This window comes from Balaenoptera ricei, chromosome 13 (assembly GCF_028023285.1).
Source record: "Balaenoptera ricei isolate mBalRic1 chromosome 13, mBalRic1.hap2, whole genome shotgun sequence".
Taxonomy (NCBI): domain Eukaryota; kingdom Metazoa; phylum Chordata; class Mammalia; order Artiodactyla; family Balaenopteridae; genus Balaenoptera; species Balaenoptera ricei.
Window position 1 is genome coordinate 6893245 of NC_082651.1, and position 27020 is coordinate 6920264.

The 27020-nt window shown below is 44.1% G+C and overlaps 1 protein-coding gene across 2 annotated transcripts; it reads left to right on the plus strand.

Annotated features, from left to right (window-relative positions):
- The first annotated feature begins 475 nt into the window (after positions 1-475).
- Positions 476-25808, plus strand: RNF149 (ring finger protein 149). 2 transcript variants are annotated; one of them, XM_059943368.1, is made up of 8 exons: positions 476-1070; positions 10697-10947; positions 13205-13273; positions 16470-16552; positions 18777-18873; positions 22131-22329; positions 24009-24074; positions 24966-25808. In XM_059943368.1, exons 1-7 carry the CDS (start codon positions 617-619, stop codon positions 24047-24049), a joined length of 1194 nt encoding a protein of 397 aa, XP_059799351.1. In that variant the 5' UTR covers positions 476-616; the 3' UTR covers positions 24050-24074; positions 24966-25808. The 2 variants fall into 2 exon arrangements, with proteins under 2 accessions (XP_059799351.1, XP_059799350.1); XM_059943367.1 differs by lacking the exon at positions 24009-24074.
- Positions 25809-27020: the final 1212 nt, after the last annotated feature.

The window sequence follows — 27020 nt, forward strand, 5'->3', positions numbered from 1 at the left end:
CAAAAATCAATTAGCATACAAAATCGGTAACAGAAAGTCTCTGGAAAATCTGTGCAGCTTTGGAGTTTTTAAGCTGTTTTTCAATGTTTTAGACAAGCAAGGCCTTTGCCACGGGCCTTGCACAGTGAATTCTTCATAAACATCCGTTCAGCGATTTTACACAACCAGGCTCCCGCGCCTCTTGGCCGGCTCGCGGAGAAGTTTCCCGTTTCTCGGGCGGTCACTTCCCATATCCCCGCCTCGGACCGCAGGGTCCCGGGGTCCCAGGACCACCGGGCCGCAGGAATCTGGCGACACTCTATAAAAGCACTCGGTGGTCCCGAGCCCGCATGCGTGGCGCCTGGCTCAGAGCGGGGAGCGGGGCCAGTCAAGGCCCCTCCCCCGCCGCCCCGCCAGGTGCGCGTGCGCCACGGCCCCGCCCGCCGGCCCCGCCCTCGCCCCGCCCCTCCCGCCGCTCCTCCAGGTGCGCGTGCGCCGCGGCCCCTCCCGCCGCCGGGACTGGGTCTTCCCGGGCTCGGCAGCTGGCGTCGATTTCTCCGTGCTTTTCGGCGGCCTCGCACGCCAGCGCCTTCCGTCTCCCGCCCGGCCCTCTCCCGGTCAGCCCGGCGGCGGGGCCATGGCGTGGCGGCGGCGGCGGCCCGAGGCCCGCGGCGGGGCCCGCGGCGCGCTGGCGCTGCTAGCGCTGGCCCTGTGTGCGCCCGGGGCCCGGGGCCGGGCGCTCGAGTGGTACTCGGCCGTGGTGAGCACCGAGTACGTGGACCCGCAGACCAACCGGAGCGTGCGGAGCGTCTCGGAGAGCGGCCGCTTCGGCGAGAGCTCGCCCAAGGAGGGCGCGCGGGGCCTGGTGGGCGTCCCGCGCGCCGAGGACCGCGACCCCGAGGGCTGCGCGCCCCGCACGCGCTTCCTCGTGCCCGGCGGCCGGGGGGCCGCGCCCTGGGTCGCGCTGGTGGCGCGCGGGGGCTGCACCTTCAAGGACAAGGTGTTGGCGGCGGCGCGGCGGAACGCCTCGGCCGTGGTCCTGTACAACGAGGAGCGCCACGGGAACCTCACCGCGCCCATGTCCCACGCGGGTGAGCCGCCGGGGCGCGGGGACGGGCGGGGCGTCCGTGCGCCGCGGTCCCGGCCGACCGCCCGGCCCTCCGGCGGGACCGCGAGGGGCGGCGGCGATGGGCTCTGGCCGAAGGGAACTACGAGGGAAGCGCTAGGTTGGCTCGGTGTGACCCCCGGGGGCTCTTAGGAGGGAGGCGAGCCTAAGGGCAAGATTAGATCATCTCCCTGGGCCCTTCCAAGTGGAGGGAGGTGCGCTGTGCAGGAGGGTGATGGGGAGAACGGAAGAAATTAAAATTCGCAGGAGGAGGATTGTGGTTCTCGTTGGCGGAAAGTCTCATGATTCCTAATCATGGATCCCTTGCCATTCGGCGTTCCCCAAAGTCAGGTGGGGCAGGAGTGGAAGCTCTTTCCCAGGGCGTTCCAGGGTCTGGCTCTCCCTTCACCACGTAAGGTGGTGGCTTGGTGACACTCTGGTGCCTTCACTTTCATAAAACATGTCAATATTCTGAACTTTTGAGTGGGACAGTCTGGATTCAGCTGAGTCAGAAAACCTGGCTTTAAGTTGGGGTATGTTTTCTCACTTGCTTGCTCCACTGCCAATCAGGTTGCTTGAGACTTGAGTTTAGTTGAAAATTTTAAAGTTGTGATCATGCAGGAAAAGATCTTTCTCTTGGGACTTCCCTGGTGGTGCAGTGGTTAAGACTCTGCCCTTCTGCTGTAGAGGGCACAGGTTCGATCCCTAGTCAGGAAACCAGGATCCCACAAGACACATGGCTTGGCCAAAAAAAAAAGAAATCTTGCTCTTTGCCAGGTGACCCTTCCCACACACTGTTCTCTGGGGCAACGGGTTGCATCGTCAAGCAGTCATGAAAGTTTAAAAGGTGCATTTTGCAACGTTATCTTGCTCAGAACTGAATTCCAAGTGATATTCTACCAATACACGGCAGAGTCGGAAGGCCTTCTAAGAGCACGACTCATTCTGAACTTACTGGGATTAAAATCTCTTTAGCGAGTTTCTGCTGCTGCTGCAAGTCAGACATCCTTTTTCCTGTGCTTTTGGTTTTTGTTCTGTTTTGGCTTCTTGAATGTAAGTTCAGAACACCTGTACAATGAGGACAGAAGAGTGACTTTGGATTTGACCTATTTTAGCAGAACGAGGGAACGGAATTTTGTTGAGAGGTGAGGAAGTGAGACTGTTAGAACCACGCTTTCAAGATGGGTGACGGCAAGGGCTGGGGAGGTGCTAAAAAGTGGGTGGAAACCGTAGGGCAGGGAAGGGTGGGCTGGATGGCAGCGAGGCATCTTGAAGTTGGATGGGAGTGATCTGGCAGAGGTGTAGGATGGAGAAGAGGTAACAAAGAGTCAGGCTTTTGAGAAGGACAGCGGCCGGGTCCAGGATACTCGTGGAGGGGTTGCACTCAGATAGGAGAGGGGAAATTCCTCAGTTGCAACAGAGAGGAAGTGGGTTTGGGGAGGAAACGGGAGCAGATGTCCCCGTGGTGGCACTGGGCGATGCACCACCTTTGGTGCAGTTATTCCAGTTGTCACCGTACCCAAGTCATGTCTCTACAAGCCTCTCGTGAGAAGTTCTGTCAGAGTTCACGCAGCGTTCCAGATGCATCCTGTGGACAGGCGTCTGCCAAAGAAAAGAGGGCAGTGTGTGAGGGTTCTCTGGTGCTGGGTCCTTGCAGTCCCTCTGAGTGACATCTTAATGTGGACTTTTTCTTTTCAATGGCAGGCCCATCAGCCTACAGTTTTCTAAATCTGTTTACTGCATTTTTTGGTAGTGACATTCACGTCCTTCCAGGCTAATTGCACTTGTTCTAACCATGGTTCAGTAACCTTGCTTGCTTACATTTTTGACATATAATCTATCCAGGCCCAGAAAACACCCAGGCCCAGAATGCCCTGGGAAAGAGCTTCCAGTCCAGATTATTGACATATAATCTCTCCAGGCCCAGAAAACACCGAATTGGTATTTATTTTACGTCTTCTTCTTGTGAGCTTCTGTTGCCATTATCAGTGTCCGTTCTAGCCTTTTTTTTTTTTTTTTTTAATTATTTATTTATTTTTGGCTGTGTTGGATCTTTGTTTCTGTGCGAGGGCTTTCTCTAGTTGCGGCAAGCGGGGGCCACTCATCGCGGTGCGCGGGCCGCTCACTACCGCAGCCCCTCCCGTCGTGGAGCACAGGCTCCAGACACGCAGGCTCAGTAGTTGTGGCTCACAGGCCCAGTCGCTCCGCGGCATGTGGGATCCTCCCAGGCCAGGGCTCGAACCTGTGTCCCCCGCATTGGCAGACAGACTCCCAACCACTGCGCCACCAGGGAAGCCCCGTTCTAGCCTTTTTACTGTGAGAATAATTCTGTTTGAGAAAAAAAGACAAAAGTAACAGCATTAGGAATTTTTTTTAAAATGTATGAAAGCTCCCAGTGCAGAGTCGGTATTCTCCACTTATTCCTCCCGACAGCCCTTGGAGGCGGGTACTTTAACCCCATTTTACAGATGAGGAAACCGATGCCAAAGAACTTAAATGACTGGCCCATGGTAACACGGTGACCTATGGCCAGATCATTCTTTGTTGCAGGGGCCTTTCCTGGCCTCTGCTCATGAGATTCCAGTTGTGACAACCAAAAATGTCTCCAGATATTGCCAGATGTCCGGGGGCAGAGGGGGTGACAGTTGCATCTGATGTTTTGAACTGCTGACTTAAAGGGAGGTGAATTTGGTGCAGTGTGACCAATGGGTTACACAGAGGACATGCTGGAAACAGGGAATCCACTTAGACCAGGTAGAAATGTGAGGGCCTATACCGTAGTGGTCACTAGAAACGGAAAAGAATGACCCTCATTCTCAGAAGGTGGCCCCACTGGGGACAAGGGTACAGATGTTTCATGGCTTTTTGAGAATGGACTAGACTTAAGAGTGGAGTGAGTGGAATTAAGTCAGAAGAGGAGCCAGCTTTGACGGACTTGAATTTGAAACGTTACACAGAACATTGACGGCAGCTCAGACTTTGCTTTCTCGTGTTTTGTCAGAGTGTGGACAGGGCCGGTGTAAAGCACTGGTCAGCGCTTCTGTGCGGGGGCTCCACAGGACAGGTCGAGGTGGCGGCTTGTAAACTCCAGTCACGATAGTCTCCTCCCAAGTCTCAGAGAGAATTTCACCGGTTTTTCTTAGACCTGTTGCTTGACTACCAGAATCCAGTACAAGATACTTTGGGTTTAAATCAGTATTTTATTGTGGTTCTAAAACAAATCGTGACTTTAAGATAATATTCTATCAGGACAGCTGTAAGGACCGTCACCCTAATGCCCAAGGTTGGTTCCCTTTACTTTGGCAGATGGATATACAGCGGCCAGTCTGGGCCAAGTATGGCGCCTGCTTGGGGGTAGAAACGCCTAAGACAAGACGTGTGCCGGACTTTGAGGAGTTCCCAGCCTAGTGGGAGCGATAAACAGACCTTTCCAGGCAATGTGGTTTGGACCTCGACAGAATTATATGCACAGGTACTTAGAAAGCATAAAGGAAGGGCATCTGATGCAGAGATAGTGCAAAGATGATTAGAAGTCAGTTGACCAAGAAAAGTAAAAATTGATGTAAGTCAAACCATTGACATGAAAGCTTTTGGAGAGGGTCGGCCTCGATGTAGTGATGGTTGGTTAACACCAGGCTGATCCTTTAGCTGACATCTTGAGTGGCTGTTTAGACTGGCAGTTTTAGTTCTGTCAGCAGTTTACTGAGTGCCGAGTACCGGCAGGGCTTAGAGGTGTGTTTGGGGAAGGGGCCAGAGTTGGGGTGGAGGGAGATGACACAGGTGATAAGAAATCCTTACCTCAGGAGGGAGGTGCGTTTTGTGTTTGCAGAGCATGGTAAATAGTCTTTTATGAGTGAATGATGCTCGATGATCTTGAATGCTGCACTCTCACAAATGATCTAAACGTTTAGATTAGAGATTAGAATGTATTTTGGTGCCCTAGGAAGAGATGGCACCTCACAGCCTCATAGCAGGTGGGATTAACTCAGACAGTTCCCAGACAGATGGAGTGTTGAAGCACAGCTTAAGCTGATGAAGGTATCTGAGTGTGTGTGTGGTATGCGGGGTGGAGTGGGGCTGTAGAACCTTCTGGGTGAAGGGAGTGGCCTCGGAAAGGACTGAAGGCCTGAGGTGACAAAGTGAGGCTTTCGGGAAAACTGCAAAGAGTTCGCAGTAAGATTGTTGAGTACTGTACTCAACAAATACAAAATATTCTTGAGCAAGCCAGATTATCCGAAACAAAATGTGAAATTCCAAGAAGAGAAGTGCATATATTTTTGAGTCCTCCTAACTCATCCTAGCCAACCATAAAGACATTTCTGTTCGCATGATAGCTTCACATTTTGGAGACGTTTCCGTTCATATTTGGTGTACTATTTCCCCTGCAAAGGGAGTCTCTGATAATTCTCCTTATTGGGTCAGTTCAAGGATAATAGCGGAAGGTAAACCAGTTTTTCAGGTTGATTCATTTGTACAGAAACCCTTCTGTTGGGCCATCACTGTGTGATGCTGAGCGCAAAAACTAATAAATAAGAACTGCAGTCCTTGTCTGGTGAGGGGGAGGGGCCCAGGAAGACATTCTAGCAGGAGGGTAGAAAGAGGTGTACTTCAGAGGCATTGCTGCATCTTAAAGATTTGACCAGGAATTCTCCAGGTTTGGGGAGGGGGGTGGGAGGGATGGAGAGAATATGGAAGTTAGGTTATTGGAAAAAAGAAAACCTGAAAGGTCATGGGATTCTCTCCGTTGGAGATTTAAAATGTATTTCTCACTGCCTGCATCAGTCTTCTAGAACAGAAATCTAAGCCACTACTTTAAATATTTTAGTAGTTCCCATCTCCTTCAAGAGAATGTTGAAATCTACTTCAAATAGTTTCCTAGGGAGGAGGAATGGTACACTAGACTCAAATGTGACCCTCCAGAATGTTGAAGCTATTGACCAAAACGGATTTGCTTTTTACATTTTGTGTTTGTTTTTGACAAGGTGGTAAGGGGAACTATTATTTCTCAAGTAGGTTTATGATTGTGTGCTCTGTTTGAGACCTTATGCGACGCCGATGTGTAAGACAGAAATACAACAGACTGCCTTCAAGGAGTTTAGCGGTGAGGTCTGTAGGTTCTTTTGGGGAAGGGTGGGCATTGCACAAGGTGACCTTTTTTGGTCAAGTGTGATTGGTAGCACTGAGGCCTGGGGAAGAAAAACATTCATAGGGCTTTTTCTCCCCCTGTCCCAAGACTCTGAGCGCCTGTGCCTGAAGAAGGCACAGGCAAAACATTTGGTTTGGCAGTCAGCCGTGACTTGCTCTCTCGTGCCACTAGGGCTCTCTAGGACTGGCCCCCGGGACATCCGGAGGGGCGGGCAGGGCCAGACGTGGGGCCTGTGCCCGGCACCCCGTGGGGTTGTGCACCCAGTGACCCTGAGCTGGTGCGTGTTTACTCGACTGCCCGGCCGACAGTTCATCCCACACGTGTCCTAGAAGAGCCAATCACGGGATCGAAGCAGTCTTCATTCTGAGTGTTTAAATTTAGAGTAGTTCCCAGAAGCAATCTTGCTGCTATAATTAGAGTGTAGCAAAATTTAGCACTCAGTATTTTATTTTATTTTTTAAAATTTCTTGTAACTTAATGAACTAAGAATTTCCTAGGTGGAAAATTCCAGATTGATACTGGAGCTCTTTTCTGTCCCAGGCGTCCTTCTGATCATCACTGCTTGTCTGCAGCCCCTCCCTTGAGGTTTCGGGTGCTCTCAGCTCATTCCCCACCTCTCACTCATTTAGACAACAAACATTTATTAAATAGTTACTATGTGCCAGGTTCTACGTGAGGCACTGGGGCTAATGAGATAAGCAGGATACCTTTATGTGTATTTAGTCACTAACCAAACTGGGCCAGTCACCATTCCAAATATGCTCTTATGATGGTTTCACAGCCAAGAAGTCTCCCTTCTTTTGCTTGGGGAACTCTTTCTGTCCGTCAAGATGCACTGACTTCGCAGGGAAGAAGTTCCCTCCCTCCCCAGACAAAATGATCAGTTCATTTCCGCAGTTTTTTGTTATTCCACGTTCTCGTTAAATAAGCGACAGCCCCAGATAGAAAAATTCTCATCCCCATTTTACAGCTGAACAAAAACTCTCAGAGCACCCAGGCAGTGGTTGTCAGAGGGAGATGTGAGCCCGGTGGCCTTGAAGCCTGTGTCCCCCCCGAATGAGGGGGCAGGGCAGAGGTACACGTAGGAGCTGGGGCTTCAGGACCCTGGAACTGGCTTTTCCAGGTGGTGTGTGACATTGAGCAACTTTTTTTTTTTTTTAAATTGGAGTATAATTGCTTTACAATGTTGTATTAGTTTCTGCTGTACTATGAAGTGAATCAGCTATATGTATACATATATCCCCTCCCTCTTGGACCTCCCCCCTCATCCCACCCATCTAGGTCATCACAGAGCACCGAGCTGAGCTCGGTACAGCAGGTTCCCACTAGCTAGCTATTTTACACATGATAGTGTTTTTAGCCCTCGTCTGTAAAATGATTACTCGCCTCTTTCTGCCTCAAGTGAGAGACAGATGTGAAAGTGCTTCAGAGTTGGTTTTCCCCATTAACACACAAAGGTCATTCTATCATCAGTACCAGAAACTGTAACTGTAACTGTAACTGTAGCATAGCAACATTTTGTTTTCTGTATAAAAGTGAGACAGGTACATGGGCTTCATTATACTCTCCTTTCTACTTTAGCATGTGCTTGAAATTTTCCACGAAAGGAAACTTTTTTTAATTTATGAAAAGGGCTTTCAGCTTATAAAGCACCACGTAATCATAAGTGGTATAAATATCCTAATTGTTTCTGTATTTGTCTTTCTCGGCTACAAGATGTTTATTTCCCTGAAGGCAGGAAATGCCTTGCTCCTTATTAAGTCTCCCCAGTGATGACGTAGTAGACTGCGTGAGCGCTCAGACAGCTAGGGTGCTGGCCAAGTAACACTTTTAGGGCTGGGTCATAGGATTGGCCTCCAGACAGCAGTCACCTGAGAAGGGTGCCCTTCTGGGGTTTCAGTAACTAAATCCCCACTGCCGGGGGCGGATTTGCTACAGATTAAATGTCTCTCTATAATAAAATAGTGTTAGAATGTGGTTTCAGTGTAATGGCAGAGAACAGTCTTTAAATGTATTTTGTAAGTTAGTTTTTGAATAGGTAATATGTACACTTGATAGAGAATTTTTCCTGTGTCCGGCTCTCCCCCCGCCCGGAGGCAGTCAGGGTCCCCAGGCTCTGGGGTAGCCTTCAGGGGGATCTGTACTGATACCGCCACGTAGAACTCTTGTCCACACAGTTTTACGTGCGGCTTTTTTCCTCTTGTGTCTTGACTGCCGTCACTATTAACAGAGCTGCTGCCTCAGACTGTGTACATGTACTGTAAATTATATAACTATTATTGATGGACATTTTTTATTTTTTTAATAAATAAATAAATAAATTTATTTATTTATTTTTGGCTGCGTTGGGTCTTGGTTGCTGCGAGCAGGCTCTTCTCTAGTTGCGGCGAGTGGGGGCTACTCTTCGTTGCAGTGTGTGGCTTCTCATTGCAGTGGCTTCTCTTGTTGTGGAGCACAGGCTCTAGGCACACGGGCTCAGTAGTTGTGGCTCGCGGGCTCTAGAGTGCAGGCTCAGTAGTTGTGGCGCACGGGCTTAGTTGCTCCGAGGCATGTGGGATCTTCCCGGACCAGAGCTTGAACCCGTGTCCCCTGCATTGGCAGATGGGTTCTTAACCACTGCACCACCAGCGAAGTCCCATTGATGGACATTTAGGCTGTGATAGCAAAATTTTAGAAAAAACACTGGCAATAAATATCTTTATGGATTCCTCCTGTGTACATACATAAGTATATCTGTGGAATTAGTTTCTTGGATCTGGAATTGCCGGGTCAGGGAGACATGTGCATTTAAAGACTTTTAGTAGCTGTTGCTCTCCATACCAGGTTGTAATAATTCACTCCCCCAGCAAGAGTGCCCGTTGGTACTTGCTCTTGCTGATATGGTGTATCAGACTTTTTGATGTTTGCCAATCTTTTAGGTGTGTTTTCATTTGTACCATGACTTTTCATATGTTTAAATCCTTTCTGGGGGGAGTGATCGCTAATATGTACAGGATTTCTTTTGGGGGTGATGAAGATGTTATGGAATTAGGTAGTGGTGATGGTTGCTCAGCCTTTGTGACTATACTAAAAACCATTGAATTGTACACTTATTTAAAAGAATGAATTTTATGGCATGTGAATTATATGTCACTAAAGATGCTGTTTTTTTTTTAAACCCATTTGTGTTTTCTGCAAACTGACTTAATTTTCTTTGTTTTTCTGCTGCTCTTTTTCTTATAGGAAATTAGCTTTTTGTCTTTGTTATGTTCCATGTATTTTTTTTCCCTATTGACCAGTTGCTCTTTTGATCTTGAGTCCTTGATTTTCCTCTCTTTTAGCCAGTGCAGAAAATTTTTGTTTTTATATAATTGGTTAGTTGCTCAAATCTTTTTCTTTTTTTTTAAAGAAGTTTCGAGGTGATTTTTAACACTTGGAAAGGTTTTCCTTCAATATTAGTTATTTTTTAATTCCCATGTTTCTTCTGGCTCTTTTATGTTTTCTCTTTTTTATATATTTAAATCTTGGATTTGGTTAGAATTTATTTTGGCTTAAGTTGCAAAGAAGGGATGCAGCTTTTTTAGCCTCAGGTGATACTCAGTTGCGCCCACACTGTTTTTTTAAAAAATAATCCATTTCACCCCATTGATTTGAAATTCCACTTTCATCATTTACTGAATTCTTTCATGTATTTGGGTCTAGTTTCTGGGCTTCTTATTCTGCACCATTCTGGTTGTCTTCATATGCTACCACCACACTGTTTTAATTACTTTGACAACAAAGGCTAGTCCAGGTTTTACTGTTTACAAAGTTTTCCTGATTGTTCTTTATTATTTTCTCCCTAAATGAGCTTTAGAAGCAGAATTTTTAAGGTTTTTGAAATCCCATTGATAATTTAAAAAATTAATTTATAGATTCATGTAAAATTGGCCATTTTATCCCTTTTTTATTTCTCTTATTTTTTTGTCTTATGTCTGCTGATGTCCTCAGAACAAGATGAAATAATATCGAACATAGTGGAACTTCTCCGATTGCCTCCCTGAGTTAATGGGTGTGCTTAGGCATTCGTATTAATAGTCACAAGTTGAAATTGGTCTGTGTGGTTCTTATGTTGGTTTTTTGCTACCATGCTTGGTTCTATTACCTTAGAAATAATTTTAAGACTTCTTTTTATTTTTTTCAATCTGCTGTGGAGCACTTTAAATGTCATTGATGTTACTTGTTCTTTAAAGGTTTTGGGGGTAGAGCTCACCTGTGAAACTGAACGGGGGCTGGGGGCAGCTCTTGCTTTCTAGGGGGTAGTTCTTAGTGATTTATTCTACTTATGCAATCAGTCTGTTTTCTCCTTGGAGACCAGTGTTGGTAACTTGGGTTTTCTAGAAAATTATCCATTTTATCACAGTTCTTGGTTGTAGGTGCATGGAGCCATACTTTCTCTGTATCTTATTTTGTGTTCCTCATATCGATTCCTTTGTTCTTTCCTACAGGAACAGGAAATACAGTAGTCATTATGGTTAGCTACCCAAAAGGAAGAGAAATTGTGGATCTGGTGCAGAAAGACATTCCGGTCACAGTGACCATAGGGCTCGGCACCCGGCATGTACAGGAGTTCATCAGCGGTCAGTCCGTGGTGTTTGTGGCCATCGCCTTCATCACCATGATGATCATCTCGTTAGCCTGGCTAATATTTTACTATATACAGCGCTTCCTATACACTGGCTCACAGATTGGAAGTCAGGTAATTGTCTCTCTTTAACTTTGCTTTTAAAAAGATAGTTTGTAAATATTTCCTATATATATTGCTTGAAATTATTGGACAGTATTCTTAATTTCATTATCACTCACAATATTTAAGTATTAATATGGGTTTTTTTTTAATAAATTTATTTTATTTTTATTTATTTTTGGCTGCGTTGGGTCTTCGTTGCTGCGCACGGGCTTTCTCTAGTTGCGGCGAGCGGGGGCTACTCTTCGTTGTGGTGCGCGGGCTTCTCATTGCGGTGGCTTCTCGTGTTGCAGAGCATGGTCTCTAGGCACACGGGCTCAGTAGTTGTGGCTCACGGGCTCTAGAGCACAGGCTCAGTAGTTGTGGCGCACGGGCTTAGTTGCTCCGCGGCATGTGGGATCTTCCTGGACCAGGGCTTGAACCCGTGTCCCCTGCATTGGCAGGCAGATTCTTAACCACTGCGCCACCACACCAGGGCAGCCCAGGGGGGGGTTTGAAATAAGTTTTAAATTAGAATATATTAAACTTTATGTTCTGTGGGAAATCGGGTCATGTTTCACTTCTGCAGAGACCCTCTGTGCTTCCCAGATGTAAAGGGATGACAAAAAAGCAAGGCATGAGGTGGGGGGACCTGGTTCTGTGTTTCGAAAGAGAACGGGCCTCCCTGTCTCCATGGTGGAGCCGTGTTCAGAGCCATTTATCTGCAGAGACACTGGTTCAGTAACCGGGGAGAGCAGGGCCCTCTGGGTTCCCCACTCACCTGTTGTCTTGAGAACCGCCCCGTCCTGGCTCTGCAGGCAGTAGATGGTCATTTCTGGGTCATCTTCCACCTCCGACTAGGAAGCCTCTGCCCTTTTAGGGACGTTAGCCGATGAGCGTACGGAGCCCCTGCTCAGCCGACGACGTTCTTACCAGTGATTAAACATGGGAGTGGTTTCTTCTAAAAGGGAACCCTCTTGCACAGTTGGTGGGAATGTCAATTGATACAGCCACTATGGAGAACAGTATGGAGGTTCCTTAAAAAAACTAAAAATGGAACTACCATACGACCCAGCAATCCCACTACTGGGCACATACCCTGAGAAAACTATAATTCAAAAAGAGTCATGTACCACAATATTCACTGCAGCACTATTTACAATAGCCAGGACATGGAAGCAGCCTAAGTGTCCATCAACAGACGAATGGATAAAGAAGATGTGGCACATATATACAGTGGAATATTACTCAGCCATAAAAAGAAACGAAATTGAGTTATTTGTAGTGAGGTGGATGGACCTAGAGTCTGTCATACAGAGTGAAGTAAGTCAGAAAGAGAAAAAGAAATACCATATGCTAACACATATATATATGGAATCTAAAAAAAAAAGTCATGAAGAACCTAGGGGCAGGACAGGAATAAAGATGCAGACATAGGGAATGGACTTGAGGACACGGGGAGAGGGAAGGGTAAGCTGGGACAAAGTGAGAGCGTGGCATGGACATATATACACTACCAAATGTAAAATAGATAGCTAGTGGGAAGCAGCCGCATAGCACAGGGAGATCAGCTCGGTGCTTTGTGACCACCTAGAGGGGTGGGAGAGGGAGGGTGGGAAGGAGACGCAAGAGGGAGGAGATATGGGGATATATGTATACGTATAGCTGATTCACTTTGTTATAAAGCAGAAACTAACACACCATTGTAAAGCAATTATACTCCAATAAAGATGTTAAAATAAAAAGCTTCTTCAGACATGGAGTTGAAAATAAGTATTCTTGAGCAGCAAAACAGCCCTTAAGTTAACATGTGGCTGTTGTGTACATTAGGATTTCAGTGGTAATTTCTCTTTTTAAAATTTATTTTATTTATTTATTTTTGGCTGCGTTGGGTTTTCGTTGCTGCGTGTGGGCTTTCTCTAGTTGCGGCGAGCGGGGGCTACTCTTCGTTGTGGTGCTCGGGCTTCTCATTGCGGTGGCTTCTCTTGTTGCAGAGCATGGTCTCTAGAGCACAGGCTCAGTAGCTGTGGCGCACAGGCTTAGTTGCTCTGCGGCATGTGGGATTTTCCTGGACCAGGGCTCGAACCCGTGTCCCCTGCATTGGCAGGTGGATTCTTAACCACTGCGCCACCAGGGAAGCCCTTCAGTGGTAATTTCTTAAAATTAGTTTCATTGTAGTCATCTAACTTTGCTCTTTAAATGAGATTTTTCCATAGCTTGCTTATAATATATGAATTTTTTAAATAGTGACTTAAAATTTTCAATAATAATAATGTTTTTCCTCCCTAAGAGCCATAGAAAAGAAACAAAGAAACTTATTGGGCAGCTTCCTCTTCATACTGTAAAGCATGGAGAAAAGGTAATATTTTCATAGTTTTTTGTTTGTTTAGACTAAAATACAAATTTGTTTATGTGTCTAAACTCAGTATCAATCATGGAGTTTTGGCTAGTCTGAGTTAGTGTTAACTATGACGTATGTGTTTATTTTAAAGAAGGGTTGGCAGAAACACTCTTGTATATGTGGAGAGCCTTCCAGACCTGTGCTGCCGGAGGGTACCACTAGCTACATACAGCTATCTGAATTTAAATGAATTAAATTAAACTGAAAACTCAGTTCCTCAGTCACACTGGCTACATGTCAGATGCTCAGGTGGCCACACTGGCTGGACGGTGCCCACACGCCCATCCTGGACGGTGCCCACACGCGCATCCTGGACGGTGCCCACACGCCCATCCTGGACGGTGCCCACACGCCCATCCTGGACGGTGCCCACACGCGCATCCTGGACGGTGCCCACACGCGCATCCTGGACGGTGCCCCCACGCCCATCCTGGACGGTGCCCCCACGCCCATCCTGGACGGTGCCCACACGCCCATCCTTGGACGGTGCCCACACGCCCATCCTGGACGGTGCCCCCACGCCCATCCTGGACGGTGCCCCCACGCCCATCCTGGACGGTGCCCCCACGCCCATCCTGGACGGTGCCCCCACGCCCATCCTTGGACGGTGCCCCCACGCCCATCCTGGACGGTGCCCCCACGCCCATCCTGGGCGGTGCCCACACGCCCATCCTGGGCGGTGCCCACACGCCCATCCTGGGCGGTGCCCACACGCGCATCCTGGACGGTGCCCACACGTCCATCCTGTCGGTCAGACACAGGTAACTCTGAAGCAGCTCTGGTCTCTACTGGAGACCCTGAAGCTTAAATCCATCTCCATTAAATCTCACACACTCTGTCCATTCTCTCTGAGACTCCTTTAATTACAGGGAGAAAATACAGGGATTTGTGGAGAAGGGGAGAAAAGATGTTTTTAAAACTTTTTAAAAAAGAAACGTTTCACATGGCCAACCTGAGACTTTTAAAAGGCCAAAATCATACCAGAGTTCAGAAGCATTTTTGGAATAGGACAAATCCCAACGATATCTCAGAACCTCAGGTTCTTAGAGGATAGATTCCTTAAAGGAAAACAGTTGCTAATGCAGGAATAGTTATTCCCTTAATGGTCCGTTTATTGTGCTGGGAAATGTTGATGGCTGTGTTGACATAGATAGCTATGGGTTGGTTCCATTGTTTGGATTTTCGTTTTATCTCCCCGAGTTGTTGAGATTTAGTCCATCCATGCCGACCCCCCAGTCTCCACTCCCCGGTAAGTGCATTTGGGTCCACATCTCCTCCTCTGACCTACTTAAAGGATTAAAGCTTCAGAATAACACTCATTAAATTTATAGACCTTTGATTTTAAAACTTTGGAATCTGATATTAATGGTTCACGTGGAATGTGTTATATATTCTACTCTTGGAATTGTATTGTTTGCTGCATTCTTGCCCGAATGCCTTACGTTGTAATAACAGTGAATTTTCATAGTTGATGCAAGGTCCTGCTTTCTTTCCATGTAGATGTATTAAACAGGAAAAGTTAAAAAAAAAAAAATTCCCATCTCATGGGAAGATTAACATCTGATTTACAAATCATGAGGGTCCCTGGGGAGAGAGCCCAGCAAACGCCTGGGACAAACTGTGCATTCAGCTGGCAGTTCTGTGACAAGCATGGAGTTTTATGTTCCTCTTGAAATGCGTCTTCTACTCTCTGGGGCAGGAAATCTGTCCTTAAATATGAGAAGACATAGATTTATATGTGTGTAATTTACTGCATGGAGTCTTTGAGAACATAAATTAATTGATATCATTCTCTTCGTGTACAGAACATTTTTGAAAATAGGCTTCTATGGACTGTTTTTTGAAAGTTGTCAGTAATAATGGTTAAAAAAAAAGGATCCATAAATGGTCCATGAGGTACACACGTGGATTTTCTGGCAATTTACATTTTAAACTTGTACAGAAAAATACTGTGTTTTTTCTTAAATCTACACCTTGTCCAGTTCTGAAGACTGTATTTGTTTTCTAATTTTTCTTTTCTTGTGGACTTGATCACAGTAATGTATAAGCTTGTAAACCATTAGGGAAATTATTATTTCATCATCCTTGCATGGCATGTGAAAAAAGGTGATAATGTATAGTTGCAACATATAATTTTAAGTGCTGTTACAAAGTTAATTTTAATACAATCTTTGATAGCAGTATCTACATGTAAAATCAGTTTTTACTGCTTGCTTGTTAACACGTGACCCACGTGGCTAAAGATATTTTTAAAGAATTCCATGATGACTGTGAAGCTGTGTCCCATAAAATTAACTTGCTAAAGTTGCAGACACTGATTGGTAGCTCCTGAATCCCCATCCCAGAGTCCTGGGAGAGAGAGTCTCATTGGCCTGTTTTGGGTCAGGTGACCAGGCTGGCCATGCCTACTTTGGTTGATGGGCTGAAGCCAGTTGGGTATGTCCAGGGGGTACCCAGGGAAGTGGGGGAAGGGCTGACACCACCAAAAAGGTCTGTGACCCACAGATTCTCAGAAGTTGAAATTTTGTCACAAGACTGCTTTTTCCCCAGCAATTTTTGTTTCTTTTTACCTTTATTAACTTGATATATGAAAAAGATAACTTCTTTTAATTTATGGTTCTTTTTTTGCTAGTGAGGTGAATACATTCAGATATTTAGCTATTTGCATTTTCTCATCTGTAAGTTATAACTCTGTTCTTTTACAAATTCTAATGAAAGTGCTTTTGTTTTGTGTTTTTAATGATTCCAGAAAACAAGTAGCTAATTAGATATTCATTCTCTTTGTTTTACATTTGAAAAATAATTTATTTAATTATAATAAAGCAGCCCTTAAAATATGATCACTTAAAAAAATGAACAGTAGCCTAGAATTTAAACATAATTCGTGTCTGATTAGGTAGACGATGAAATTTTTTCTTTTTCAGCCAAATTCTTTTTAAAAAAATCCCTTGATAGTGGTAAAAATAAATACCAAGTAGAAATTATCTGTGTTTAAATTCAGGATGTACCAATGTAGAGTAGAATTCATCATTGTTTTACCCAGGTTATAGTGAGTTTTGGTTTTGTTTTGTTTTTGTTGTTCTAGTGAGTTTTACCAAGTGTATACTGTATACTAAGGATGGATATAGTAAATTTTTTCCTCCTCTTTCTACAGGGAATTGATGTTGATGCTGAAAGTTGTGCAGTGTGTATTGAAAATTTTAAAGGAAAGGATGTTATCAGAATCCTGCCATGCAAGTACGTTCTCTTACTTCCTGAGATGTTAAAAATTACTGGCAAGTTTCAGGTTTCTGACCAAAGAGTGAACATGTTTTTCATGATATGAAGACCTTGCTATCAGGTGATATCTTGTGATCATCTCACCTTTTAGAAAAGAAGCTGGAAGTCTTCAAGGCTCCTCCTGTATTGTTTTACTTTAAAATTGCTTTGCTTGGAGACTTTAGGTGACCATTAAGACCCATTATGTCCTTTTGTCATAGGTTGGCTTTTAGTCTTTTAAGCAAGGCTTCATTAGGGTCCTGGGAATCTATACTATACTGTACATTGAGCTATTCGGATAGGTGAAGGCCCTGGGGGTGAGAGCCAGGAGCAGCCAGCCGATGTGGCTCCGGCTTTGCTGGTTTTTTTACTTTTAAATATTTTAATACTTAATGTTTTGAACTAGTGAGCATTTTCCCAGACATTTATTAGAAATGTTATTTTTAAAGACATTTCCTGGTTATGTATCTTTGTCTATTATTTTCTACCGAGATGCCTTTTTTCTTAGATTAGGCTCTGCTGTTGTTTGCACCCTGGGTTTGGGTTCTTTTGGGGGTTGTGTGAAATAAATATTCCTCCCTTATTTCATTGATTTATTTTCTTTAGCAACAGGAAGTTATGTTTCCTTTTTAATAATGAGATACTTTGTTAACTTTTTTAAAAAATTGCTTTGTTAGCAGAAAGGTGTACAAAGATTATGTTTTAAAGCTGGTCAATGTTAATTATACTTCCCACCTGTTAGAAGCAGGTCACAAGTTAAAATATAATTATGTCTTGCTTTATGTTTGCAAAGTGTTTTTGTGTCTATCCCAGTACTTTATAGCAGATTAAGTTCTCAGGAGTTCTGTAGAGGAAATGAAGGAATGAGGATGAGAATAACAAAATTAATTTTCCTGCATGAAGATGGTGAACTTCAGCCTACAGGCATTTATATGGGTTGGTGTGGTGGATACTTAATGAACTGGGGTCAGTGTCGGGTGATGGTGTCCTGTAGAAAATTATTAAGATAGACAAGAATTTTCACTCTAGGCGGGCTTAGGGCACGTCTTTGTGACTTGGATGCCACACAGTGAGCAGCCTGAGGCCGATTTCCTTTTATAGGAAATCCAGATACTCCTGAAGGCCGAGCTGGGATTTGCACTGGAGCTTCATAAACAGACGAGTTCACATGTGCACATATCCTGGTCTCCTTCATGGGGTTTTATTCCGTCCACCCCCGTTTTCTCCTACGATTTATATCAACAAATTTCCGAATAAAGCCCACGTGTTGGTTTTGTTTTTTCAGAATGATTCCAGTGGGTCAGTTTCAGTTTGAGGATGGAAAGGTCACAAGACAAGCTGGACTGGACCATGTTATGTCCTTACATGCTGTGATTTTTAACTGCACTGGCAGATTTCCCTTTGAAGGAAAGGTCTTCAGACAGTGATGACGTAATGATAATGAAAAATTACTGAGGATTTATTGTGCCTTGTAACCACATCACACGTTTGCTTCTCAGAACAGCTGCAGGGTAGGTGCAGAGTGGCCTCAGGATCTAGTTCAGAGTCACAGCATCAGGACGTACAGCCGGTGTCTGAGCCTGATCTGTGTGGCTCTGATACCCACCGCTGCTTACCTGCCGTACAGGTAGAGAATGTAGATTCATCACACAGGAGGGGAAGTTAGCCAGTGAGGACAGTCAGTAAAAGAAGAAAATTCATATGTGGTTTTTCTTTTTTTGATTCTGAAAGCGATATGTTCATTCTAGAAAAATGTAGATGCTACGAAAATATATGACAAAAAAATAAGTGTTTTTTTAGCCTGCAAGCCAAAGATGACTTGTTAATATTTTGTTGTATTTCCATTGGAGTCATTTTATAGACTTACATCAGATACTATCAGTTTAGTATTAGTTTGTTACTATTAGTTCACTCTTGGGTTACTTAGGCCACGTTTATTCCCAAATAAAAATACATCCTAGCATGATGTGAAAATAAGCCATGTTATTTTTGTGCAGCGAAGGGGGAATTTCCCTCTACATGCCAGATTCTATTTAAAGTGGAAAAATAGAATAGATGACTACCTAGGGTAAATGGATAGACTGGAATGTTGATTTGACGGCATTTAACTTGTAATGAGAAGATGAGTTGGTGGAATGTGTTGTTTCCTTTATAAGATATAAACATTTATTTTAAAACATTAACACATACTTAATTTTTTTAGGCATATTTTTCATAGAATATGCATTGACCCATGGCTTTTGGATCACCGAACGTGTCCAATGTGTAAACTTGATGTCATCAAAGCCCTGGGATATTGGGTTTGTTACATTTTTGTTTATATTCAATCTCTGCACCCCCGTTCTCCCTGAGTGATTTCGATTCTGTTCCTGACCAGAGGCAGGAGTGGACTAAATGCTCCTTCTAGCATCCTGGTGGTTCCTGAAGAAATTTTCCTCTTTATTAAAAGTGAATTCCTAAGACATTCCCCAAAATCAGTGAACTAAATTTGTGATTACAGAATAATATGCTAGGTGTTTCCTTAGAGTTTGTACTTAGAGTGCTATCTTTGATAGATGTTGGTGTGATACATTGCAGGGTGTATAGATGCTAGTCAGTGTCATATAAACAAGAATTATTATAAAATGTTTGAAACGGAAGATACCTCGTGCACAGGTGCACATTTTACCTACGAGGAAGCTAAAGCCCATACCTCTTGACACCAGCTCTCCCAATACTTGGGTTTCAGAGTCAAGATGCCGCGGGGAAATTTATCCTGCACCGAACGTGCTCCATCACTTTGTGATACTGAGATGGTCATAGACCTTCCTCAGAAAATAGAGACGGGAGGGCAGAGTGAAAGAGAGCGTGTCATGGTAGCCACGCGCTGATGCCTTACACAAGTTATTACATTGACTCTTCCAGCCCCTATGGGAGGGAAGCGCTGTGACTCTCCTTATTTTACTAACTAGAAACTCGAGCTCAGAGAGAAGTAGCTCACACGGTGAGGTCACACGGTGAGGTAACAGGGAATCAGCTTTCAGGTGCAAGCTTGCTTAATTCCAGTGTCCAAGCTCTAAACTACCCTCCTACCCAAAAGAGGGGAGGGACATAGATGGGGAAAAAACCCAGATCTTCCTAAATTGTTATATTTTTAGAGTCTTCCTATAATCTATTAATGTCTCAAGATATTCTTGATTAAATATACATAGTTTTGAAACAGAGATCTCTGAAAGAAGTAATTTAAGTATCAAATATATTTTTCTTGTTGCTAAACAGGTTTTTGCAGCATTTATTACAGAGGTAGAAACTACAAAGAGGTTTTTTATTATGATAATGACTTTATGTGACTTAAAGCCATAACAGCCTTCAAGGCTGCAGGCCCCCTTCGGAGTATTTTTCATTTTCTAGTTCAGCGTATCTTCAAAAGAGAGCTGAGGGACCACGCACTGCCTTAATAACCAGTGTGATTTTCTGTGAATTATAATTTTCAAGTGTGAGCTCCAGAGGCCTCACCGTAGGCACACGGAGGGGGAGGTAGCAGGACTGTCTTACTGGAAACTCACCCGCCTGGATGTCTGGAAAATGTGCCTTTGCTGTAGAATCTCTAACATTCGTTGGTGCGTAGTTCTGGATAAGTGGCGGCTCTCCTCAGCGTGGAGGCTCACCCCGTCTGCCTCACGCCTTCCTGGGGCCGCGTTTGGGACAGTAGAACCCAGGGAGAGAGACAGGTGTCTTCTTGGCAGTTTTCCTTCTTCGTCTTTTCCTCTCGTAGATACACTCTGAAGCTTCTTTTGTTTTCTTCATCAGTCATTTTAAACCTCTTTTCATTTCTAAACCTTTGTGCAAAAGGCATTTCACTGACCTTAATGTTGAGACTTTAATCCTCGCGAGTTTTGCTTTTGGAAATATATCTATGTGTATGTTTCATGTGTTAAAAATCAAGACTCTTCGTTTTATATCAGGTTGGATTGCTTTCAGAATGTTAATTTCAGAAAGCTAGAATATGTGTCCCCAGAAGGCTGGCTTGCTTTTTTGAAGAAACCTACAGTAACCTTAAATCAAACTTAAGAAATTAATTTGTCTTGCCTTTAACTTTTTTTTTTTAATCCTTTGACAAATCGGCCGTTTTCTTTGGGCCCATTGGCCCCCCCTGCGTTGGATTGTAGAGATAGTTATGACTCTCGAATGGTAACTAGTTCTCATTTCCAAGAAATGACCGCGGTGAGAGCGGCTTTGACGTGCCTCTTGTCCCTGCTGTGTGTGTTCGCTCATGGGGCGCAGGCGGTCATCAGGGGAGTGATGTGTAAGGTGCTGGGTCTGAACTTGGCTCCGGGGAGACGAAGGGATACGACTCAGCCCTCCTGCTCGCAGGCTCCTGGGGGACTCCGCTTTCTGGACTGGTGGGTGGAAGCCGGGCCTGCAGCCCACCCCGCTGGCCAGGGAGGCCCGTTTGAAGAGTGTGGGCACAGAGGAAGGCGGCCTTGACCCTGCCAGCTGCATGTGGGAAGGGACAGGGGAGGGGTTTTTAGAGGCGCGTCTGAGCTGCGTGTTCAAGGGTTAGTGTATGGCAGGGAGTGACCAGGTGGGGTTTGGGACGGGCAGGTAGTTCAGTTTGGCAGGTATTTAGACAAGTTCCTGGAAGAACAGGCCAGGTGGGCTGTGCGGTAGGTCGGATGCTGCGGCAGCGCAACGGGATTTGCCGGTCGGTGCGTCACGAGTCTGTTCTGGGGGTGTTCCGTTGCCTGTGAGCAGGCAGGGAGCCACGTGGTGCCCGGGAGTGGGGAGAGGGTTCCAGAACGCGTGTGGAGCCGGCGGTGCGGGCGGCGCGGCGGTGCGCTGTCCTCAGGCTGCGCCAGCGTTCGCAGGACCACCTCCCGACACACACCCCTTCGGTCGGTCGCTTAGCAGCAGCTTCGGCCATCACGACACAGCTTTGACCCTGGCATGAATCAAGAAAGGTTTCTGGATGGCCCCTGAATTTTGAGACTTCGACGTAGGGACGCTTGTAGAGTCTCCCGCTCTGACTTTCGTGATCTCCTTTTCTTCTTTGAAGCAGCAAATGGGGAAGCGAGGCAGACTGGCAGCGGGTAGACACCCTTTCTGTAAGGAAGGAGCGGAACTGGTTATCTTCCAGTGAGTGCAGGTACGGTCTGCGGCCCTCTGCTGTTCAGAAGCCTGCTCGTCTCCGAAGCCCTGGCACCTGGCAGCCGTTAGGGCGGTCATTCGAGGTCAGGCCTCCAGCCTTAGTGATGAGCGCCCAGCCAGGCTGTTCTAAAAGGCAGGGAAGTGCATTTGTGGCGAAGCTCCGCTTTCTGTCAGTAAATAGTTGAAACGGTGGCATCGTTTGTATCAAGGGGAAAAATGGTTTTTAGAGGAAAAGGATTTAGGTCTTGAAAAGCTGCATATTGAAGAGGGCTCATTTTCTGGTGATGCTAAATAAAGAAGACACTGATGTGCTTTTTTGCCATGTTCGTGTATAAAAGTAAATATTTTGTATGAATTATGAGCAAAAGATGATAGATAAGCCTGATCGTGTTACTGAGAAAAGGTATTTTTCTTTGCTCTGACTCTCAAGGGAGAGCTTGAGGACGTGCAGGAGACCCCCGCCCCAGAATCTCCCCCCGGGGGCGTTTCGACTGCAGATCTGAGTCTTACTTTACCAGATGGTGACAGAAGTGACGCGGGCAGCTCAGCACTGCCCACCACCAGCGACTCCACGCCGCCTTGCGAGGCCAGTTTTAAAGAGGATGCAGGTGAAAACACGGCCTTGCTGGGTGAGTCTTTTGCGGGTTCTCAAACAAAATCATGTTATCAGTGGTTGAAAGAAGGTGAAGAAATACATAAGGTGCAGAAAAGCGTAAAGGAAGAATGATAACTATGACCTCACACCTGCAAATACCATTTTAACATTTCCATAAATATATTTCAGATGTTTTTTCTGTGTTTAAGGATGGGGAGAATATCATTCATGTGCCGTTAGGTGACCTGTTTTTTTTTAAATTTTTGGCTGCCTTGGGTCTTCGTTGCTGTGCGCAGGCTTTTCTCTAGTTGCGGCGAGCAGGGGCTACTCTTCCGTACGGTGCGCGGGCTTCTCTTTGCAGTGGCTTCTCTTGTTGCAGAGCACGGGCTCTAGTTGTGTGGGCTTCAGTAGTTGTGGCTCACGGGCTTCAGTAGTTGTGGCGCACGGGCTTAGTTGCTCCGCGGCATGTGGGATCTTCGCGGGCCAGGGCTCGAACCCGTGTCCCCTGCATTGGCAGGCGGATTCCTAACCACTGTGCCACCAGGGAAGCCCAGGTGACCTGTTTTTTTCTCTTAATGTGTGAAGCTCTTTCTGTATCAGTAGACAAGACACATGATTTGGTACAGCTGCGTAGTATTACATTTTGGATTCACTGTCATTTCTGTAAACCACATCCTGCTGACGGACTTTTGTCGTCAGTAACACCGAAATCATTTTGTGTATACATTTACCACCTGTCTGTAAAATAATGAATTGCATTGTTTTAAATTACTGATGCAATTATCTTCTTTTCATATTTGTTGGTTATTTATATTTCTTTTCTGAGTTGCCCATTATTTCATCCTTAGCTTCTTTTTCTATGGAGAAACTAATTTTTCATATTGATTCTAAGAGCTCTTGGTCTTTGATTTTTATCTAGCTTCTCATTCTTTCATGATTCTTTCTGCCTTTGACACCATGCTAACTTAAGAAAATCTGTCTCATCTGAGCGTTATTAATTTAAATTTTACTGACATTTGTGGCTTTGTATTTTACATTTAAATCTTTAATCCGCATTGTTTAAGGGGAGATTTAACTAACCTATTTTTCCCAAATGTTTAACCACTTGTCCATTGTTTAGTGATAATTACTTGTGAATAATATGTTTTGATATTTGAAAGGCAAGGCAAATTCCTTCATCTTTATTCTTTTTAAAAAATGAATGCTGAACTATTCTTCATTTTTTAAGATTAATCTTAAAATCAACTTGCCATTTGTAAGAAACTCCCATGAGAATTTTTATTATAGTTGAATTAATTTATAGGTTATTTTAACTGAGAAGAATTGATGCTTCTAATTTTGAATTTTGCCATCCTGGTAGAGGAAGCATATTTTTCCAAATCGGTAGTATTCAAACTGAATCAGTTTGTCTTTTTTGCCCATTTTTAGAATCTGGGAGGCAAAGACAGAAATATGAGAACTTAAGTTTTAAACCAGTACCAGAGGAAGAAAGAATGCGTTGTGTAAGAAAAAGGGAGAATGAATTTCAGAGAATGAGGAAGTGGAAAGGTGGATTGTGTAGGAGTTCTAACCAACTCTCCTGCTGGGACTCTGCCTTGTAAGGCAGAGAGTTCCATTTATAAATGTTTATAAATGGTTCTTGTTTTTAGGAATTCCATTGCTTTGTGCCTAAGTGCATACCATTGTTATTTTTTTTTTTACCATTGCCTTCAGGCTCCAGAAAGGAAATGAAATTTGTTTCCTTGAGTACTTGACTACCCTTGAGATATTTCAGGACAGGTAAAACTCTTTTCCTAAACTAAATTTCCAAGTATTTGTTCAGGTAATTCATAATTCGTTCAGGTAATTTGACAGGTAATTTATATGTTAATGTTCTTTCTAGCCTATAATTGGATCGTTTGAGAACTATTGGAAAAAATCAATTCTTTTAAGCAGACATTAGTACTTTAGTATAGTGTTATTAGTACTTTAGTATAATGTCTGCTTATATTAGTATAATTAGCGTAACGTAGCTTTACTCGCAACTGAGCTAACATTCGCTCAGGAGCGCCTAGGAAACGGATGCGGGGGTTATTTACGGTAGCCCACTCCCTGGAGGACAGTCTGCCCGAGGGGGCTCCTCTTTTGTCTGCTTGACCTCAGGTCTGATTGAGGAAGTATCCTGTCACTGTAAGAAACCTTTTGTGCTGAAATTATCTTGTACTCTTCTTCCTAGTAACATCCGACTGGATTCGAAGGCCAGTTTGAACCTCTCTGTGCCTCAATTTCCAGTCTCTAGATTGGGGATAATACCAGACTTGTCTCTAGCTCGTAGAGTCTGTATTGCCCAGTGAGCTAGCTACTGTTTTCATGGGTGGTGGCACCATCGCTGTGTTTGAAAACACACTCTCATTAATCCCACCAGCTCAGCGTGTGTCTTTCCTGTAGCCCTGTGCTGACCACGTGAATACTGGTGAGGCTAATGCCAGAAAACCTCTCATGCTCTATGTGAGGACGGTGTTGATATGTTTTCTTGACTGTCTGGAATAGGTTGTCGTTTTTCCATGTAAGTTTTATTTAAAATTTTCTGTAATTTGTTTCTTGAACTGTGATCTCCAAATCTAACAGTGTTTATGTAATTAAAAGTTCCGAACATACCAACCAACGCTGGCTTTTGTTGTTTTGTTGCAGAGACAAGCAGGAGTGACCCTCAGCTTGAAGGACCTGTCTCCTAGCGTATAACCTGCCGGCAGTGTCACGGACAGAGCCTGGGCTTGAATTAAAGGACATTTTATTTTTTTTACTTTAGGACATAGTTTGTATATGTGAAAATAATGTACATTCTTTTACCTTTCAGGTTCTGATTTGATGTACAAAGGGCTAAGATACTTTATTCTTAAAGAGAATTTTTGATTAGTCTTCATATATTTATCTACTAAAATGTATCATAAGATTCTTTCTTCTTAAGGATGGTTCTAGACTAAGCACATTGAATTCAGACTAGTTGAAATGGAGTTGTGTGATTATATTCTGTAACTGATCACATGAGTTTCCCTGGAGGAAAGACTTTTTTAGAACATTAAACTTGTAAATGTGATGAGAGAAATCGATCGCTTCCTTGCACCTCTGTACTATAGAGAGATTTCCAAACCTTAGAGCACTTTCATTGTTGTTTTTTATTTGGAGTTACGGGAAAAGCACTGGTTGACTTTAGGATTTGCATTTCTCCCTTTCATTACCTAATTTCTTCTAACAACCTTGATGGGGAGGAAAGTTTTGTCCATTTTTTTCTATACAAATAAAAAAAAGCTACGATTCCGTATTGCGCACGAGCATGAAGTTCTTCATTGCTTGTTAAAGAAATGGAGACTCTGATGGCCTCTGATACGGCGTTTTGGGGGGTAAATGATGAATATACTGATTCCAACTGCAATTTAATCTTTACAGTTATAAAGGGCGGTAGATGGGGACTTTTCATTGCTGTTGTAACAAAATAAACAAGTAACCAGTTTTCTTGATTAATTTTAAAGCAAACTTAATGGCGGTGACCTTGTTTAATCATCTCTCCTCTTCACGCTTGTTTGCGGTTCTTCCTTGGCAGTGGAGGTGGAGGGAGTGGGCTGTTCAAGCTTTCAGGGGCCGCTCTCTAAATTGATAAAGCGATTAAACAGACACACACACCCTGTCTGTTCTCACTTCTTAGAGGTGGAAGTCAAGGATGAGGAAGAGATTTTTTTAGAACTTGAAATTGTAGTCCTTTGTCGTTTCCAAACTAGTTACTGTGTGTTATCTTTGTGGGTAAAAATAAATGTTTATTAAGAATATGTAATTTTTAAAATTTAAATAATTTATTTTTATAGCTGTATCTAAGATGTAAAGTTTATATAGCTTATTTTTTTCAAACTACTTACTACACTTTGATTCCAGCCACTCAGTGAAATACTAGGTGAGTAAACAGTGTTTACCGAACGAAGTAAACTGAGGCCAGTTTCCATGTGAGGAGCTATTGGAATAGAAGTTGTCATACTTTGAGCTCTCATTTCAACAGACAGCCTCAGTAGGTTTCCATAATAGCAGTTATCTTTGAAATCTGCCTTCTGTGGTACATTGTGGATAGGAAAATATGTCCTTGATTTTATACAGAGTAGACTGTTTGCTCTTTGTATTTTAACACACACAGTAGGGGAAGATGCTTTAATTCTTCCCAGTAGCCAATGAAGCTGACTTTTAAAAAGAATACTGTGGCAGATGAAGGTAAATTGTTTTTGATGATTATGGAAGTGAGTTCTTAATCAGTGGCTGTCAGCTAGAGCTTTCCTTAATTCAGAAGTTTGAACCCTAAGTTACAAATAGAAGAGATTGGAAAAATTATAGTACTCATCTCTAGAAACACAAGTCTTTAACAGCAGATAAAGAAATAAGCAAGAGAAGACAGAAAACTCTTCAGTACTTTGAAAGGAAAATGTTTCGATACGCTTTTCTTAGGTGGAAATAAACATGATAAAGGGTCAAATATTACTAGAATTTCTGCTGAAATATAAAGCTGATAAAATGCTGGGAATCTGGGGAATGTCAATGAAGAAAGATTAGTAAATGAGGGATGTAGTTAAGGTTATATTATTTATGGCAGTAATCAATTTCCTTCTGACAGTTGTCATGAAGACCATTTCTTCACAAATAATGCAGAGACAGTATTTTTTCTTTTTAACTGAGAGCCTCAGGCAGCGTGTGGAGGAGGGCAGTGTA

What these genes read in the sequence shown, in the direction of transcription:
- RNF149 (XM_059943367.1), top strand. Translation starts at nt 617, where the DNA reads ATGGCGTGGCGGCGGCGGCGGCCCGAGGCCCGCGGCGGGGCCCGCGGC. An exon ending in CTGTAAAGCATGGAGAAAAG is followed by an intron (nt 13,274 to 16,469) that starts GTAATATTTTCA and finishes CTCTTTCTACAG; the next exon opens with GGAATTGATGTTGATGCTGA. An exon ending in TGAAAACACGGCCTTGCTGG is followed by an intron (nt 22,330 to 24,965) that starts GTGAGTCTTTTG and finishes GTTTTGTTGCAG; the next exon opens with AGACAAGCAGGAGTGACCCT.